Here is a 19,092-nt window from a genome sequence, read left to right as displayed (position 1 = left end):
ATGGTGACCCAAGCTGGTGCTGAAACTGGTACTCCCCTGTGGTACTGCAGGGTCTTCAATTTTTTTCATACTGCGCACACTGAGTGTGCAAACCCATTCTCTCATGTCTAGGCCTCTCAGGCCTGTTGTGCCAAATTTGAGGGCAGGAAAAATAAAACATCACTCTACATATGGAGCACTAGCGGTAAAAATATAGAACTATGTTTGGACAGTTGAAGGGTTAATGTTATTATTATTAGTGGTATTATTGATATTATTAGTATTATCATTATAACATAAAGAAACCTTTCCTCAGGTATATACAGTAGAGGCTCAGAGGTTTGTACAGTACTCCAAGGCAGATGCGACTCTCTCCTATGAGCCTAGTACACCTCAGAGGTGTGCAACATACAAGCCTAGTACACCTCAGAGGTGTGCAACCATAGAGCGACGCTACTCACAGTTCCTGGCCGTCTACACGGCGCTCCTCTCCTCTCACAGGTCACTCATGGAGGAATTTGATGGCTTTCCCAAGAAAGTTATCATCGGTAAGTGGAATACTCTTCCATTTTTAAATTCACATTACCATTACTTCAGGAATCCACAACTAACACAATACCATGACTACAACAACTCTCAATTAACACACAATACCATGACTACAACTGTCCACAGCTAACACTCAGTACCATGACTACAGCAATCCACAACTAACACACAATACCATGACCACAACAAACCACATCTAACACACAATACTATGAATACAACAGCCAACAACACACAGTACCATGACCACAACAAACCACATCTAACACATAATACTATGAATACAACAGTCAACAACACACAGTACCATGATCACAACAATTTACAACTAACAGAGTTTTTTTTTAGCTCTAGGAAGAAAAAAAAAACGCTGGCAAGAAATGACAAAAATCTTACACCAACTTGGATCATTACTGGAGTGGAGGCACAGTCTGTGGCCTCCACTCCAGAACAAACAGATATTAGTGCCAGCAAACAACCCCCCCCCCCACATATCATCAGTACAACAACATTTATCTTTTCATACATACAGGGTCTAAAGCCATCAAAAAACAACAAAATACCTTTCATCAGTGGACTGCTCACAAAGTCAAATGCAATGTTTGTGGCTTTCACAGAGACCCACATAAAGGATCACTTTGACAATGAAATGTGGGTTCTAGGCTATAACTTATTCAGATGCAACAAAATGAACAGGCAATAAGGGGGAAGTTTGGCCTGTATGTCACAGAGTTGCTCATTTACTCGGAACCACTGAACAGCACAAATGATGTATTTGAAGTTTTACCAGTAGAAACTCAAAACCAAAATTTTGTCATTGTGATTGTATACAAGGCACCAGATACAACTTCTCAACAATTCCAGGAACAGCTTTTGAAAATTGACCACTGTTTGAAAAATCTCTCAACTCCTGTCCCAAACATCTTGCTGCTGGGTGATTTCAATTTAAGACACCTAAAATAGAGGAATGCAGCAAATAATGTCTTAGCAGAGATCACCCCAGGAGGCAGCAGCAGCTCAGATGAAAATTCACATGATCTCTTAAATCTTTGTAACAAATTCACTTGAAGACAGCAAATAGTGGGGCCAACAAGACTGGAAAATACACTTGACCTTATCTTCACTAATAATGATGATCTGGTATGAAATATGACGGTATCAAAGAAAATACACTCAGATCACAACATAGAAGAAGTACAGACATGTATGTGCAGGGGTCCTGACCAGTATAAGGTGATCAGTTATGAGGGTACCTTTGCCAAATTCAACTTGGATAACAAAAACATGCAGTGGGATCAAATCAGCCATGTCCCAAGTGAAACAAGCTAGGAAGATATCCTAAACAACATGGATCTGAACCTTTGCCTAGAAAGAATTAACTCTGTGGCACTTGAAGTATGCTCAAGGCACATTTCTTAAAGAAAAAAAAGAGAAGATGTAAACTAGAAAGAGAAAGATGCTCCCTTTACAAGTGAAGGGGAAGAATCAAAGTTTATTCTCTATAAGGATTACAATGCTGAGTTTACAGAATTTGGTTATTGTGTGGTTTACATGTAGTAAAATAATAATTACAGAGTGTACCACTAGAACACCTAGCATGGCTAGGCATTTCGGGCAGACTTAGATTAAATCTTAAGTTTAAAATATTACAAAATTATGAGGTAAGTTGGTATTATGGCTAAGTGACTAAATACTAGTTTGTGAGTTTAGCAATGTGAATGCTTTTGTTTTGGCACAATACATAGTTTCAGTATTGGAGTATCACAGGCCAACTTATGACTAGTTAAGATTCATTATTTTAAGATTGAGATTGATATTTCTGTTTATGGTCAAATGGGTGAGTGAGTGTAAGTGTGAACCACCAGGTGGTATTCGTGTAGTTAGTTGACAGGGTGTATCAGGGAGATAAGATGTTTTCTAATGGTAGTTTTGAAGGTGATGAATGTGTCTGCAGTTCTAGAGTTTTCAGGTAGGGTGTTCCAGATTTTAGGGCCTTTGACATACATTGAATTTTTGTAAAGGTTTAGTCGGACACGGGGAATGTCATAGAGATGTTTGTGTCTGGTGTTATGCCTGTGGGTTCTGTCACAACTATCAAGAAAGCGTTTTAGGTCAAGGTTAATATTGGAATTTAAGGTCCTGTAGATGTAGATTGCACAGTAGTAAGTGTGGATGTACTGAACAGGGAGTAAGTTTAGATCTATGAAGAGTGGGGGGGGGTGTTGCCAGGGATGGGATTTAGTGATTATTCTTACTGCGGCTTTTTGTTGGGTTATTATTGGCTTTAGGTGTGTTGCTGCAGTTGAACCCCAAGCACAGATAGCGTAGGTGAGGTATGGATATATAAGTGAATGGTATAGTGTGAGAAGGGCAGTTTTCGGCACGTAGTATCGTATCTTGGAGAGGATCCCAACCGTTTTGGATACTTTTTTGGTTATGTGTTGGATATGGGTGCTGAAATTCAGGTTGTTGTTGAGGTATAGGCCTAGGAATTTGCCCTCATTATGTCTGGCAATTAGAGTGTTGTCGATCTTAATGTTAATTTGTGCATCTCCTGCTCTGCTACCAAACATAATATAGTAGGTTTTGTCAGTGTTAAGCGTAAGTTTATTGGCTGTCATCCAAGTCGATATTTTGATCAGCTCCTCATTAACAATGGTGTTGAGGGTGGCAAGATTAGGGTGAGAGATGACATAAGTCGTGTCGTCAGCAAAGAGAATGGGGTTCAGGTGTTGGGATACGTTTGGAAGATCATTGATGTATATGAGGAAGAGCAGGGGACCAAGGACACTTCCCTGCGGAACTCCAGTATCAAGTGGCTGTGTTGTTGATGCTGTGTCTTTAATGGTGACATACTGATACCTATTAGTAAGGTAAGATTTGAAATATGCAAGCGCATGGCCTCTTATACCATAATGGTCAAGTTTGTGGAGTAGGATGCCGTGGTCTACTGTGTCAAAAGCTTTTCTTAGGTCAATAAAAATTCCTAGTGGATATTCCTTATTTTCCAATGCTGTGTAAAGCAGATCTAGCATTTTTATGATTGCATCGTTAGTGCTTTTATTTTTCCTGAATCCAAATTGGCAGGGGTTGAGTATGTTTTGTGCCGTTATAAATGAATATACAGTGGACCCCCGCATAGTGACTTTAATCCGTGCAAGAGGGCTCATTGTTATGCGAAATGATCGGTATGCGAATGAATTTTCCCCATAAGAAATAATGGAAATCAAATTAATCCGTGCAAGACACCCAAAAGTATGAAAAAAAAAATTTTACCACATGAAATATACATTTTCCTACACACAAAGAGAAGGATACATGCACAATAGTAGAGTAGTACATGCACAATATATATTGTGCATGTACTACTCTACTAAATGAAGAATAAATGACACTTACCTTTATTGAAGATGCAGCAATGACTGATGAGACACTGTGTCCTGGGAGTGCCTTTTCCTCCTGAGTACTGTAGGTCCTGTTTGGCATTTTCTTCCAGAACAGGCCTTATCACACTGTGTATGCCACTACGATTCTTAAATCTCTCAAACCAACCTTTGCTGGCTTTAAATTCACCAATATGAGCACTAGTTCCAGGCATTTTTCCCTGTTCACCTGGGTGTTAGTCGACTGGTGTGGGTTGCATCCTGGGAGACAAGATTAAGGACCCCAATGGAAATAAGTTAGACAGTCTTCGATGACACTGACTTTTTTGGGTTATCCTGGGTGGCAAATCCTCTGGGGTTAATTGTTTCTTGGTATTCTCAATAAGCCACACCAACAACGGTGCTACAGCAGCAGCAGCAGCTGCTGACAGTGATACAGCAGCACAGCAGCAGACATGCTACAGCAGCAGCAGACGATGCTACAGCAGCAGCAGACGATGCTACAGCAGCAGCAGACGATGCTACAGCAGCAGCAGCAGCTGACAGTGCTACAGCAGCAGCAGACGATGCTACAGCAGCAGCAGACATGCTGACAGCTACAGCAGCAGACGATGCTACAGCAGCAGCAGACAGCTGCTACAGCAGCAGCAGAGCTGACGGTGCTACAGCAGCAGCAGCAGCTGACAGTGCAGCAGCAGCAGCAGCTGACAGTGGTACAGCAGCAGCAGCAGCTGTACCACCAATAGTAGCGATGGTTGATTGGGGTTTATTATACAACCTGGCCAGCTCGGAGACACGCACTCCACTTTCATACTTATCAATGATCTTTTTCTTCATCTCTATAGTAATTCTCACCCTTATTGCTGTAGGGTTGGCACTAGAAGCTTTCTTGGGGCCCATGGTCACTTATTTTCCAGAAAAAATCACCAAAAACACTGTAATAATACGAAATGTTCCGATTGTATGCTTGGATGTTACCGCGGAGGCTGGCTGGTAAACAATGCCACCGGCGGAACATGTGAGCGTGGCTCAGGCCGCACATTGGATGCATCTCGGACGAAGAGCGGTGAGCGGGTTTTTGAGCGGTATGCGAGGCAAAATTTTTGAGATAAAAGCGAGCGGTATGTGGATTGAACGTTATGTGATGCCGACGGTATGCAGGAGGTCCACTGTAGTCTCCTGTGCACGAGTTTCTCAAAGATTTTGGATAGCAATGGTAAGTGTGATATTGGCCTATAGTTGTTTAAATCTGTAGGGTCACCACCTTTATGTATTGGTGTAACCCTTGCCATCTTGAGTAGTTTCGGGAAGGTGCTAGTTTCTAGTGACTTGTTAAAAAGTAATGAGATAGCATGCGAGAGGACATGGGCCGCTCTCTTGTACAATAATGGTGGGACATGAGACAGATTCCCTGAGTTATTTTTAAGTGACTTTATAATCTCGGTGACTTCCGTGGGCTCAGTTGGAGCAAGATAGAAGGAATTTGGGAAATTCCCATCTAGGTAGTCCCCGGCATGGGCATTGGTACGTGGGATTTTATTGGCGAGATTAGATCCTATGGTTGAGAAGAAGTCGTTTATCTTGTTAGCTGTGTCAGTGGGATGCAGTGGTGTTTCATTAGGTTTAGTTAGGACAATATTCTTGTTTTTTTTCAGTTTGTGGGTCCCTAGAATCTGAGAGAGTGTTTTCCAGGTCTTTTTTATATCTCCTCTTGTGTCAGTGAATCTACTGGAGTAGTATAGTTGTTTGGCTTTCTTTATTACTTTGGTGAGGACTGATGAATAGTGTTTAAGAATATCTTTGTGTATTAAGCCCTGTCTATATTGCTTTTCATATTGGTGTTTCTTATCAATGGATTTCAGAATGGTGCTGGTTAGCCATGGGCAACCAAGCCGTTTGTTTGTGATCTGTTTCGTTTTTATAGGACAATGTTTGTTGTATAGTCTAAGTAATTTGTTAAGAAAAATGTCTGTCCAGTCATCAATACCATTGGCCTTGGAGAATTCTGTAGGCCAGTCAACAGTCTCTAGGTCAGCTGTGAACTTCCTTATTGAGGCCTCATCATGGAGTCTAAATGAGACTTTGTTGTATTCAAGTGGTGGTTTACTAATGTTTGTCAAGAGGAAGGTAGGGTAGTGGTCTGTAGTGCTATCTGTGATTATCCCTGATTTAAGGGGGGCTAGTATATTGGTCCATATGTGGTCTATTATGGTTGCACTTGTTTCAGTGAGCCTGGTTGGTTTAGTTATTGTTGGTATGAGAAGTGTGTTGTTCATATTGTTGATGAAATCAGTTACAGGCTGATCATCTAGTAGGCCAAGGTTGATGTTGAAGTCTCCAGCTAAGAGAAGGTGGTGCTTATTCATTTGTCTGTTTGTTATTAGTGCCTTTAATTTCTCACTGAAATTTGGGATGTTTGTGTGGGGTATCCGGTAAATGGCACCGATTGTTATAGGCGTCTTAAGGTTTTTTACAGTAAAATTAGCAAAAATGTATTCTCCATATTCATCACTAAAGCAAGTGGTGCTAATACAAGATAATTGGTTAGAGTAATAGATTGCAATACCACCCCCAACTTGGTATGGTCTGCAGTTGTGGATTGCTGTGTATCCTGGTAGAGGGTAGATATCTATTGTGTCCTGCTTAAGCCAGGTCTCAGTAAGAATAATGCAGGAGAAGGGTGTCTTTAGTGATTCAAGGAGTGCCAGGAGGTCATCATAGTGTTTGCTTAAGGACCTGATGTTGTAGTTAAGTACTGATAGACTTTTAGCATTGTTTAGGATAGTGCTGGCTTGTGATGCTGTGTAGTAAAGGCAGTTACTTTCCAATAGGTTTTGATTGTGTGTCAGATTATGGAGGTTTAGATCAGGGTCAACGTGATCAATCATCTTCTAGGTTTAAATTATGGTTATTTATATCCTGAGTTGTGTGTTGAGTTTTAGTACTGATATCTGTAGTGGTGGGAAGTTTGGACAAGTATATAGCTATAGCATTTTGGTCATGTAGAGTATAGTCACTAATACACATAATGAAGTTGGTGTTGTCTATGTGTTGTGCTGGAATGAGCTAAAGTACAACTAGGTATAAACTAATAATATAAAAATACAAATTAAAAATAGCACAAGACTCTCACTTGTAATTGCACTAAGGTCTAATATAATGACTTTGGTAATGACTATGTATTGAGCTAGAATGATCTATAGTACAACTAGGTTTAATCTAATAATATAAAAATACAAATTAAAAATAGCACCAGTCTCTCACTAGTAATTACACTATGGTCTAATATAATGAATTTGGTATTGACTATGTATTGAGCTAGAAAGAGCTATAGTACAACTGAGTTTAATCTAATGATATTAAAAAGTACAAAGTGAGTCTGAGTTTCTGAATCTCACATGGCTTATATTTTCACAAAATAGATGTTGCACAATGACAAGATAAAGTGGAGGTCTTGTCTTACTGTATGGGCCTGACGGAGGTCATCTACGGTACATCGAGGTGCCTCTACCAGATTTCCCCAGGTCTCGAATGTGAAGACACGTGGGGGGCGCCGTCTGCTGATCACGGCACGTCTTGTCCAGTTGGTGTCTGTCTTAAGAAGGACCCTATTGTGTCTTTGAGACCCGCGCCTTGTCATTCAAGCTAGGGCTGCCAGTTCTCCCTAGCTAACTTATCCTAGTGTTTGCCTACATTATCAGCCTATTACTACCTATGTTAAGGTCTTAGGTCTACATTATCATTATCTACAGTTGCCTCAATAATCCTAATATTAGTGTACTACCAGTAAAACTACCTACTCTTTCCCTGAAGGGTAAATCTATAAATTAAATAAGCTTACCAACCACGCCAACTCGGGGAGAACGCTTTTTGTTTGGGTGGGTTTAAGGGCCACCCAGCTCAGCCGTTCCATTACGGCCATGCTGGAACCCCCTTTGTACGCCGGATCTGTCCTGTGGAACTTTAGGGACCAAATAAATTTCCACATCCTCCCGCCGGAGAAGGTAGGCGCTAAGTCTAAATCAAGTTCACCTTCCGCAAGCCCCCACGGCGGACCCTGGACACGAGTGCCATCTGGCCACTCTCGTCGAGCAGACTCCGGTCTAACTTCAACCGTCCAGTTTCCCCTGCGTGGACCTCTGGGGGTGTAAACTTGTTGGTTCCGGTGGTCTTAGCACCCTTTCCTTTAACTTTAACGTCTTTCGTATGTCTAGCCTTGACTGAGTGGCTCCGTACTTTCCCACCCAGTGGCCCACATGCCCTGGTAGCCTTTCGTCCCACTGATACGAGGTTCTCTGGATTTAATGGCAATCTATCTCCCTCTTTACGTACCCTGTAAAAGTGTTTTCCCAAGGTGGCCGAGTGTTCGTCACTCCCTCCCTGGTTCAGCTTCCTTGGCGGTTCATCGTGTATACTGGTATTCATTATCACTACTTCCTCAGCTATCATGGGGACAGCTTCTCCTCTATCTGGCGTGACAGGGAATTCAGGTGGAATCCTGCCACCTATGATGTATCCTACTGGGGATCTGTATAAACCAATTCCTTCCTTAAACATCCGTCGTGTAGACAGGAAGTCATCTATATGATTGACTTCCACCAGGATACCTACATTTCTGACTGTGTCAGTGGTAATTCCCTGGTCTGCCAGCTTCCCGTCAAGGTCTTTCAATCGCTTAGCTGCTGCAGCAAGACCTCTCGCTGTAATTGCCGTGGGTAGCGTCTCTACCACCAAGGCTGTAATGTCTCTGCGATGTCCACCTGATTTGACTGTAACATCCACCACATCATAAGATTTGGGTGGGGCCTGACTTATATCCCCTCCCAACATCATACTTACTTTCCTTGTGGCTTTCAACTTTAATTTATCCACCAACTTCTTTGTTATCAAGGATACTTGTGCTCCTGGGTCAAAGAATAATCGGGTTGTTTCGGACCTGTGCCCATTCACAACCTTTCCCATGACTGTAGGTAGGGCAGCACCTCTGTGATTCTCACTCAGATTAGAGACTTCACTCCCACTAATCATGCTGGCTACCATTTCAGGCTCGGACTCACTTTCTATCTCTACCTGAGAGATATCCCTACTAGCCTGCGGTTCCCTTAAATTATCGGGACATAGTGCAGTATGGTGCTTACCTTTGCAACAGACTCGACACTCACTGAGCTGGGTGCCACAGTCTCTCGCAAAGTGTTCCCCACAACACTTGAAGCAGAGTCTCAACTCCCTTAGTCTCTGTTGCCTACTGCTCAGTGTTATATACTCCGGGCAACTCGTGCTAGCGTGTTCGCCTTCGCAGAAGACACATATTCTGGCATGAGTGCCTCTAAGGTTCTGCTTAGAGGTTCTTACCTTAGACATTTCTTTACCATAGTACACTCCAACGTTAGTCGTATGAGCTTTAGACTGATCTCTCGAGATCTTTGAGTGACTTTTTAACCCTTTCAGGGTCCAAGGCCCAAATCTGGAGTCACGCACCAGTGTCCAAGAATTTTCAAAAAAAAAATTTGTTATTTTTTCTTATGAAATCGTAGAGAATCTTTTTGTGAAGGTAATAAAACAAAAAGTACGAAATTTGGTGGAAAATTGACGAAATTATGCTCTCGCGAATTTTGATGTGTCAGCGATATTTACGAATCGGCGATTTTGCCGACTTTGACTCCCATTTTAGGCCAATTACATTATTCCAATCAACCAAATTCTTAGCTATTTCACTAGTATTACTTCTATTCTATCGATTGAGCACAAGAAATCGCCAAGTCAACTGTTTCAACTACAAAATAAAGTGATCGGAAATTGTTAATTTGGCCAATTTAACACAAAGTTCAAAATATTCCAATTTCAAAATAGGGTCCAGAATAAACAATGTAGGCATTCCTGGCACTAAACTAACATTTCCTCTGTTCATTAGTTATGTTTTGAGGCTTTACAAATAAATTCCATTTTGATTTTTTATTCACATAATGAATTTTTATTCACACCAAAAAATAGAAGATTTACTGTTATGCAATACTGTAATAATTGTATAAATATCATCACCATATTTGTGAATGTATATTAGACCCACCAGCTGACGTGTATTAGACGTGTGAGGTCGTTTGTTTACTCTTGAATATCGGCAAAAATTTAACATTTCCGCTACTTTGAGCTCAGTTTCAAGCCATTTCCAGTGCTAAAACCAATCAAAATCATCTCTATTTCTGTAATATGTCTTCCATTCTATCAAATGAGACCAAGAAATCGCAAATACAACTATAAAAAACATACGAAAAAACACTGCAAAGTTGCTGTTTTAATCGAAAAATCATGATTTCAGTTTTTTTCTCTCATTATACACAGTGTGCTGCAGGATCTGTTTTATGTGGTGCACACATACCACATAGATGTATTCTCTCATATCTAGGCCCAAATGTACCACTCACAGTTTATCAGAGTGAGCTGAGCTCATGGCGTAGATCTACGGTTTGGACCCTGAACGTAAAGCCGTAGATCTACGGGACGGACCCTGAAAGGGTTAAACCCCTTCAGGGTCCAAGGCCAAAATCTGAAGTGGTGCTCCAGTGTCCAAGAAATTTTGGAAAAAAAAAAAAAAAAAAAAAAAATTCTTACAGATTTAAAGAGCATATTTTTGTGAAGGTAATAAGACAAAAAAAAAAATTCTGATCAGTACTTACAGAGATAAAGTGCCAAGAAGTTTGTCGAAAATGATGTGGTGGCGGCAACATCGACGAATTCCACATACGCGCATTACATTATTTTGCGGTTTTTATTGTTTTTTCTTTTCTTTTCCAATTTTTTTCTATTCCTACTAACATTTGGGGCCTGAGAGACCAATACTGTATATAATGTATATATATAAACTCACTGTATTGAACACAATAACCGCACTAAAGTTATTATCATATTATTGTTTACCACTGTTGTTTATTACAATAAACATGCACAAATATTGTATAATACTAATGTTCTATCATATATTTACATATTTACAATCACTGGACATGGTTTTAGAACTGCTGGAGCTTGTGGAACTCCTTGAAACAAGGCACCATGCACAGAGGCACCTTACATTCCTCACACATAAACCGAGTGTCTTTGCGTCTTTGTTGCCGTCGTTTTGTTTGTGCACAGACAATGCATCTCTTCTGAGCAAATTTCTTCTGAGTTGAAGGAAGCTGTATTATGAAATGATCACCTTCCCTCCTCAAACGCTTGGGTATATCCTGAGGAATTCGAGGACCTTGTTGTATAGCAGGTGTTGTTACCTGGTACTTCATTATGAGTTGTCTGACAACAGACAAACAAAATTCACCATACGGTGGTCTGTTGCCAGTCTTTATTTGGTACATATTATATGCATTGAGCATTGAAATGTCCATGAGATGGAAGAAAAGTTTCATGTACCACTTGTAACTCTTACGAACACAGTCAACAAAACCAATCTGCATGTCACATTTGTCAACCAAGCGCATGTTTTGTGTATAATCAATCACTGTCACTGGTTTTCGAATACGTTCATTAGTCACTCGATCAACTTTGCCACTGTCTTGCATTTCATTACGGTGAATGGTTGTCAACAATGTGACATCTCGTTTGTCATGCCACCGTAATGCCATGATGTCATTGGCAGTAAACACCTGCACGTCATCACCACGAGCACCTGCGTTGAGCCTGGGCATATGTTTACGATTAGAACGCACTGTGCCACACACATCTGTCTTGTTCACTCGCATGAAATCACTGAGTAATGGGCTTGTGTACCAGTTATCGGTATATAATGTATGCCCCTTACCAAGATAAGGTGCCATCATGTTTCTCACTACGTCACCTGAGATACCCAATAACATCTTGGTATCTTTCAATGTTTTACTACCCGTGTATACAACAATATCCAACACCAGGCCACTGTCACAATCACAGAGTACAAACAGTTTTATACCAAAGCGTTTCCTCTTGCTCGGTATATACTGCTTGAATGACAGTCTACCTTTGAACAAAATCAAAGACTCGTCAATTACAAGATTCTTGAATGGATAAAAGTATATGCTGAACTTTTGTTTGAGATACATGAAAACATTTCTAATCTTGTATAACCTGTCACTTCTGTCAGGCCTGGTTTTGTCAGAGAAGTGCAACATACGTAAGAGTAAGATAAACCTGTTCACTGGTATGATTTCACTGAAGACCGGGGTAGAAATTAGCCGATCTGTGGACCAGTATGCTTTTATATTATGCTTATAGACGTGAGGCATAAGCATTATTGTTGCAAAAAGCAAATACATTTCTGCAACAGTCGTCTCTTTCCACCTGTGTAGTCTTGACTGTGGTGATAAGATCGTATTTGCCATGGTGTACTCAAAATACTTATTACTTTCCCTGACAATAGTTTCCATCAATGGCTGGTCAAAGAATAATTCAAAGAATTCCAGTTCATTGGCCGTGGTTCCAAGGGGACAAGTAGGTAGAATTCCACTTTGAGAGTCATCAAAGTGGTGAGGCTTGGGAACAAAATTGGGATTTTGCTGCCAATCCCACATACGGTTTGCTGGTGGATACTGGACATCATAGGCTGGTTGTGCGGGTGGTTGTGGTTGTGGTGGGCTGGTGGCTGACGCTCCGCTTTGTCCTTGAACTGACGAGTCAGCAGCGTGGGTCCCAGCGTGGCCTGGTGAGTCACGCATGGCGGTGCCACTACCATCACCACTAACACCATCCACTGATGCCTGTGGTCTATCCATGCCAAGTGTAGCCACATCATCCTCACTATCACTACCTAAAACTGGTGTAGGGCCACGGGATGTACTCCGGGATGTACTCCGTCCCCTGGGCACAGCATAGGGTACACTACCCGAGCGCATGCGGCGGCGAACATACCAACGCTTCACTGGTGAATATGATTCCTCACTATCACTACTCGAATGATCGTCGAGCGCAATAAAATCACAATCCACGTCACTATCATCATCATTACTGAAGTCAGAGGCCTGGCCACGCGAAAATATTAGTTTTCTCTTGCGTTGAGGAACAACCGACCGTGAGTCACGAGTGCCCACACCAGAGGTAGAAGGTTGAGGATCGTCAGGGTTTTCTGCACTATTATCGATATCCTGGTCATTCTTTTCGGTCACTAACTGATCAAAGCCGTAGAATTCGTCTTCATTTCCACTTCCATCAGTGTCAGAACTATCAGATAGGAAGAGGAGAGTCCCAATTTTCCGGGGAGTGAGAGCTGACTTGCGACGAGGCATGGTGAACAAGGGTAACTGAGCCGGCGTTCCCACAATGCTATGCGGGCGCCTAGATTTTTTGTTTATGGCTCACACCCACCACGCAGACCCGTTCTCTCACATGTAGGCCTATGAGCGCTTTTGCGCTAAATTTGATTGTGCTAGAATTTTGGCGTAGATCTACGGTTTGGACACTCAACGTAAAGCCGTAGATCTACGGGACGGACCCTGAAAGAGTTAATAACTGTGATCAATTCCTGAACTCTCTATCCAAAAGTTGAACAAACGAAAGAGTGTTACCTGTAACTGCTGAAAGTTCTGGTCAGGCTGTAAGGTGGCATACCTGAAATCTTTCCTGTAAGAATTAGTGGTTTTTTGATATGCTTTAAGGATTGCCTTCTTCAGTAGGTTATAATTACATATGATATCCTGCGACAAAGTTGCATAGATATTCAAGGCTGTACCAGAAAATAACATTCCTAACCTGGTAGCCCAGGTGTCAGCAGGCCATTCACAGAGGGTAGCGGTATTTTCAAACCTGATAATGTATGAAGTTATGTCTTCCCCCTCTGTGAAGGGAGGTAAATTAGGTGTTGGAATATGTGCACTGACTGCACGTTGTTCCATTACTCCTTCCTCTAATTGTTGTTGTGTAAGAGTTAAATTTTTATTCTCTAATTCAAGGCGATCCTTTTCTCTCTCTATTAACTCAAGTTCTCTAGCTCTTTCCTCACGTTCTCTATCCTTTGCTCTTTCCTCAAGTTCTCTTAATTTAACTTGTTCCTCACATACTTTAGCTCTCTCCTCACGATCAAGTCTATCACGCTCCTTTTTGTCTTCTCTCTCTCTCTTTCTAACCGTCTATCTTGGTTTTCTCTTTCAATTCGATCTCTCTCCTTTTTATCCTCTCTTTCTCTTTCTGTCTTTCTTGAGTCTCTCTATTCTTTCTCTCTCAACTCTCTCTCTTTCAACTCTTTCCTGGATCTTAGCACTAATGAAAGATTCTAAATTTTTCCCTGTTATTCCTAACTTACTTCCAGCATTCATCCAAAACTGGTATTCCTCCATACTTGCAAGAATAACTTAAACTATCAGGGGAAATGAAACGGGTATTAAAGAAAACGGAGGGTTCAATTCCTGCTCCGCTCAAACTGTAAATAAACCAGAGGGCTCGATCCCTACTTCAATTAAACAATATGTATTAATTAAAACGAAGGGTTCTATGCCGGCTCCGAGCAAACAGTAAGTAGAATGGGGTCACTTGACCATCCAATCTTCTCACCAACAAATCAAGAGTGTCCTACGACAGTTCCCTTGATATAATAAAGAGCTCAATGAAACAAATTGTCACTGGAAAATCTCGGGTCCCTAGAGTCTAATCCTCCAAAGTGTTTCAAGCTCGAAAAGGTGGCAGAATTAAATATTATATCCTGCCTGACTTGACTTACAATAAATTGAGACTATAACAATCACCAAATCTTTTAAATACCTGTACCGTAGTCCTACCATAGAGAATGATTACTCATGGCTGGTGGTAACCGTCTGTGGTATGCGGCGTTGAAGTTCCAATGGTAGATTCGAGATGGAATTGAATCTTGATTCAGTAGAGTTGATCCTGGCAAGGTCGCCACTTGTGAAGGCTTACTCAGCCCTGTAACAACTTCAGACAGTATTACCAAGGCTGGCTCCTCCTCAGGAAAATTAATGAATAGAAAAAGAAATAATAACAGACAAACATAAACACTTTATTATATAGAAAATATAAAATATAAAACACTTAAATATGAAATATTAATCCTACATTAAAGAAAATGAAAAATGAAAAATATAAATGATAACTGAATTCAACGCTAATTTAAACTTGGGTGTCTGGTGTTGGTGACACTGTGTTGTTGAAATTGTAGCCGTTGCTGATGATAGGGGGGGGGGTCGCAGGTGTTGGTTACAACCCACCGGTTCGTTCTTCACAGTATAGCCGTGAGTATTATATCCCGATGACAGGAAAGCAGGTTCTTTACCACTGCAATGATGAGGGGTTACGTCCTGCAATTTCATACAGGTGCACAGGTAATTAAATCCAAAAAGGGGAAGTCTCAGGACGCTAATCCATCTCCATCAGTTCTTCTCATTGATTGACTGGTGACCCTCTCTGTCATCCAAGCTGAAAAGATAGACAGGTTACCCACTGCTTAAAAAATCACTTTCCATGATAAGTACAATACCTAAAAGATGTGGTGATTATTACAACAGTCAACTTAGAGCAAGACTGAAAAGACTAAGTTTATTATTGGTCCAAAGTGAAGCTTTCAACCAATAAATCCACTAGAATACAAGGCAGGCACGTACTTACAGTAGTGTTGGGAGCTGTGAGTCGAGTGATTTACTGTTTGACCAGAGCCCCACACGTCACCTTTTGGGGGGGGGGGAAGAGGGAGGGGAAGGGATAGTGGGAGCTAGACTGACCCTACGTTAACAAGCAGCCGGCAATCAAACTATCACCTTAGGGGTGGGGGAGAAAAGGCGGGAATAGCGGGAGCTGGACTTACCCTACCTTAACAAGTAGCCGGCAAGCAAACTATCACTTTCGGGGAGGGGGAAAAAAAGGCGGGAATAGCGGGAGCTTGACTTACCCTACCTTAACAAGTAGCCGGCAATGAAACTATTGTTACTATATATTCCCTCGCTACTCCTATCTATTGAACTTTTCCCTCACACAACTTATCTGAGTGAGCTGAGCTTATGGTGACTGACAATGGCTTCAAACCCACCTCATCTTTTATGGACAATGTACAGTGTATATGCTTTACACAACAAGAAGCATTTCTTTTATTCATTGGAACCACGACTAGGGATAAAAGTGAGCAGGTTATAACAATAAATGTACAAAAAGAAATTGGAATGACTTATGCAGCAACTAGCACCACCAAACAGTAGCAGCAAGTTGGTATGGTGATCCTGGAAATTTGAAATTATGCTAGCCGGAATTAGTGCTGAATTACTGATGGAACCAGATTACTGATTGCTGGATTAGTGATGGCCAACCTGTACCATGAGTACAACTAACACACAATATCATAACTATAACAATCAACAACTAACACACAGTATCATAACTAACAATCAACAACTAACACACAATACTATGGCCACGACAATTCACAACTATTCACAATACCATAACTACAACAATTCATGCCTTCCAGCTTTTCCTCTTACACATCAATGATCTTCCAAATGTATCACAACAACTTACACTTATTCTTTTTGTTGGCAACACAACTTTCATCATCTCCCACCCAAATTCAGCATCACTCAACAAAACATTTTATAGAGCTACCAATGCTCCTATGATGACCTAGTTACAAGCAAAACTGCACTACCCAACGTAGCACCCAGAATGACCAAAGATTACCAACAGTGAAACCTACAAATCGAAAATAATAGAGATCAAAGGAAGACTGCCCACAAACCGAAAGCAACACCCCGCTGCCAGCCGAACAACGTAACCCTAAACTTTGTATAACTACAACTTCTTAACTACAACAATTCCTGTAGTATTATGAGGCGCAATCTAAGAGGAAACAGCACCAAGACCAGCAAGAAAACACCGAAAAATCAACTATTCAACAAGTGTAGTCAGGAGGACGCCGGCCCATCAACCACCCCATTCACCACCACTCAAGGTGACACCACAACAATAACAACAAACATGGCTGCCACCAGCCCATCCTCCCCTCTCTTCCCCAGATTCAACCTACCAAGTAGTCTCTCAGGTATGACCAACGATCCAGATACCCTAAAGACATGCATCTCCAACTTAGTTATTGAAAATATGAACCTTCGAGAGACGCTAACAAAACAAGACACCAGGATGACACACCTCGAGTACAAAATCCTCAGTCTTGAACAAAAGTTATCAACACCAGGAATGACTAACTGTGGCAAGACCATCCAGACAGTCATAGATAGCCATACCCAACAAATAATATCTCTTAATACAAAGGTTGAAGAAGCAGTAAAAGAATGGAAGAACAACTTAGATAACCAGTTCAGTGACTACTTTGCTCTCCAAGAAGATAAAACTGAACAAGATAAACTATCGGACGCAGTAATAGTTAACAGTCCACTTTTTCCCAGTGATATGAACCAAACAAACAGTAAAGAAATTACTCTGCAGATCATAAAGGACCAAACAAGTGTTACTGTACCAGAGTCAGAAATAAAAGAAGCCAGGTTACTAGGATCCCATGGTAGAAAAAGTGTTATGCTTAGATTCCACTCACATGACAGGAAAAAAGACTTAATTATTGCATCTATTAAAGTAAAGAAAGAGGTATACATAAATGAGTGTCTTACCAAAAAACGTCAGAACCTCCTGTATAGAGTCAGAAAACTTAAGCGGGAGAATAATGACACAATACACCAATGCTTCACACGGGATGGGAAAATTCTAGTTAGGAAAACAAATGTAGGTCAACTGTACACAATCACGAACGAGAATGATCTATCACGATTTCTCAGGGATACTAATCTTACAGAGAATAACTAAACAATGTCCAACCTAAAAGCCTACGTAATGTAGTGTATGTTTTGCTCCATTATTGTTCAAATTTCATTGTACAATCTCTTAGTAATTAAATAATCAACTACCTCATTTTGTGATTTTACTAGTAAGCATAAGTCACCTTATGTAATTTTCTTATTTACTATTGTTTGCTTAAACATTAGCTGAATTGATACTTTCTCTGTCCATATTACTACCTCATATTTTTTTAAATACTATCAATTGATATTACTTATTAAAATTAATAATTACCATTTTTACTATAATTTCAATTTACTCTCAACATTTTTGACATTTAATAACCATTACTTGTCTAATTACCTTTATCTGTTTTAATACCACATTTACTATCTTAGAGTACTCTTAACCCTTTGAGGGTTTTCGTCGTACTAGTACGTCTTACGCGTAGGGGTTTTTGACGTACTAGTACACATAAATTCTAGCGGCCTCAAATCTAGTGGGAGAAAGCTGGTAGGCCTTCATATGAAAGAATGGGTCTATGTGGTCAGTGTGCACAGTCTAAAAAAAATCCTGCAGCACACAGTGCATAATGAGAAAAAAAAAAACTTTGACCATTTTTTTGGAATAAATCAGCGACTTTGCAGTGTATTTTCGTATGGTATTTATTGTTGTATTCTAGTTTTCTTGGTCTCATTTTATAGAATGGAAGACATATTACAGAAATTGAGATGATTTTGGCTGGTTTTACAATGAAAGGTGCCTTGAAATTGAGCTCAAAGTAGCAGAAATGTTCGATTTTTACCAAACTTCAAAAGTAAACAAATCGTGCCAAGCGTGCAATACACGTCAACTGGTGAGTCTAATATTCTTTCACAAGTGCACCAATAATATTTATACCATTTTTTACACTAATGCAGTAGTCTGCATAACAGTAAATCTTATATTTTTTGTGAGAATAAAAATTCAAAATGGAAAGCAAAAGAATATAAGAGGGACCTTGAGACGTGACTAATGACTAGAGGAAATGTCATTTTAGTGCCAGGAATGTCTTTCTTGTTTATTCTGGACCCTATTTGGAAATTGGCATCTTTTGAAATTTGTGTGAAATTGGCAAAATTGCTAAATTCTGACCACTGTACTGGATAGTTGAATTTCATAAATGGGTGGTTTCTTGCACCCATTCGATAGAAAAAATGGAGTTCTAGCGAAATATTCATGTTTTTTGTCGACTAGTACAGCGAAATTGGCCGAAAATGGGGCTCAAAGTGGGCAAAATCGCCGATGCGTAAACATCGCCGAGACCGCTAACTTTGCGAGAGCATAATTCCGTAAGTTTTCTATCAATTTTCAAACTTTTGGTGTCATTATGATCGGGAAAAGATTCTCTATCTTTTCATAAGAAAAAATAATTTTTTTTTTTTTTAAATTT

The 19,092-nt window shown here is 40.5% G+C and overlaps 1 protein-coding gene across 1 annotated transcript in view; it reads left to right on the top strand.

Moving 5' to 3' along the window:
- Positions 1–19,092, top strand: part of Snx21 (Sorting nexin 21) — a 69,075-nt gene that overhangs the window by 38,046 nt on the left and 11,937 nt on the right. Inside the window, exon 3 of the mRNA XM_070099456.1 lies at positions 296–527. Within this exon, the coding sequence (XP_069955557.1) occupies positions 296–527 (232 nt within the window). The remainder of the gene's footprint in view (positions 1–295; positions 528–19,092) is intronic.

The sequence above is a fragment of the Cherax quadricarinatus genome, chromosome 67 (genome assembly GCF_038502225.1).
Source record: "Cherax quadricarinatus isolate ZL_2023a chromosome 67, ASM3850222v1, whole genome shotgun sequence".
Taxonomy (NCBI): domain Eukaryota; kingdom Metazoa; phylum Arthropoda; class Malacostraca; order Decapoda; family Parastacidae; genus Cherax; species Cherax quadricarinatus.
Note: the sequence above shows the minus strand (reverse complement) of the source record. Positions and strands in the feature narration are given on the sequence as shown.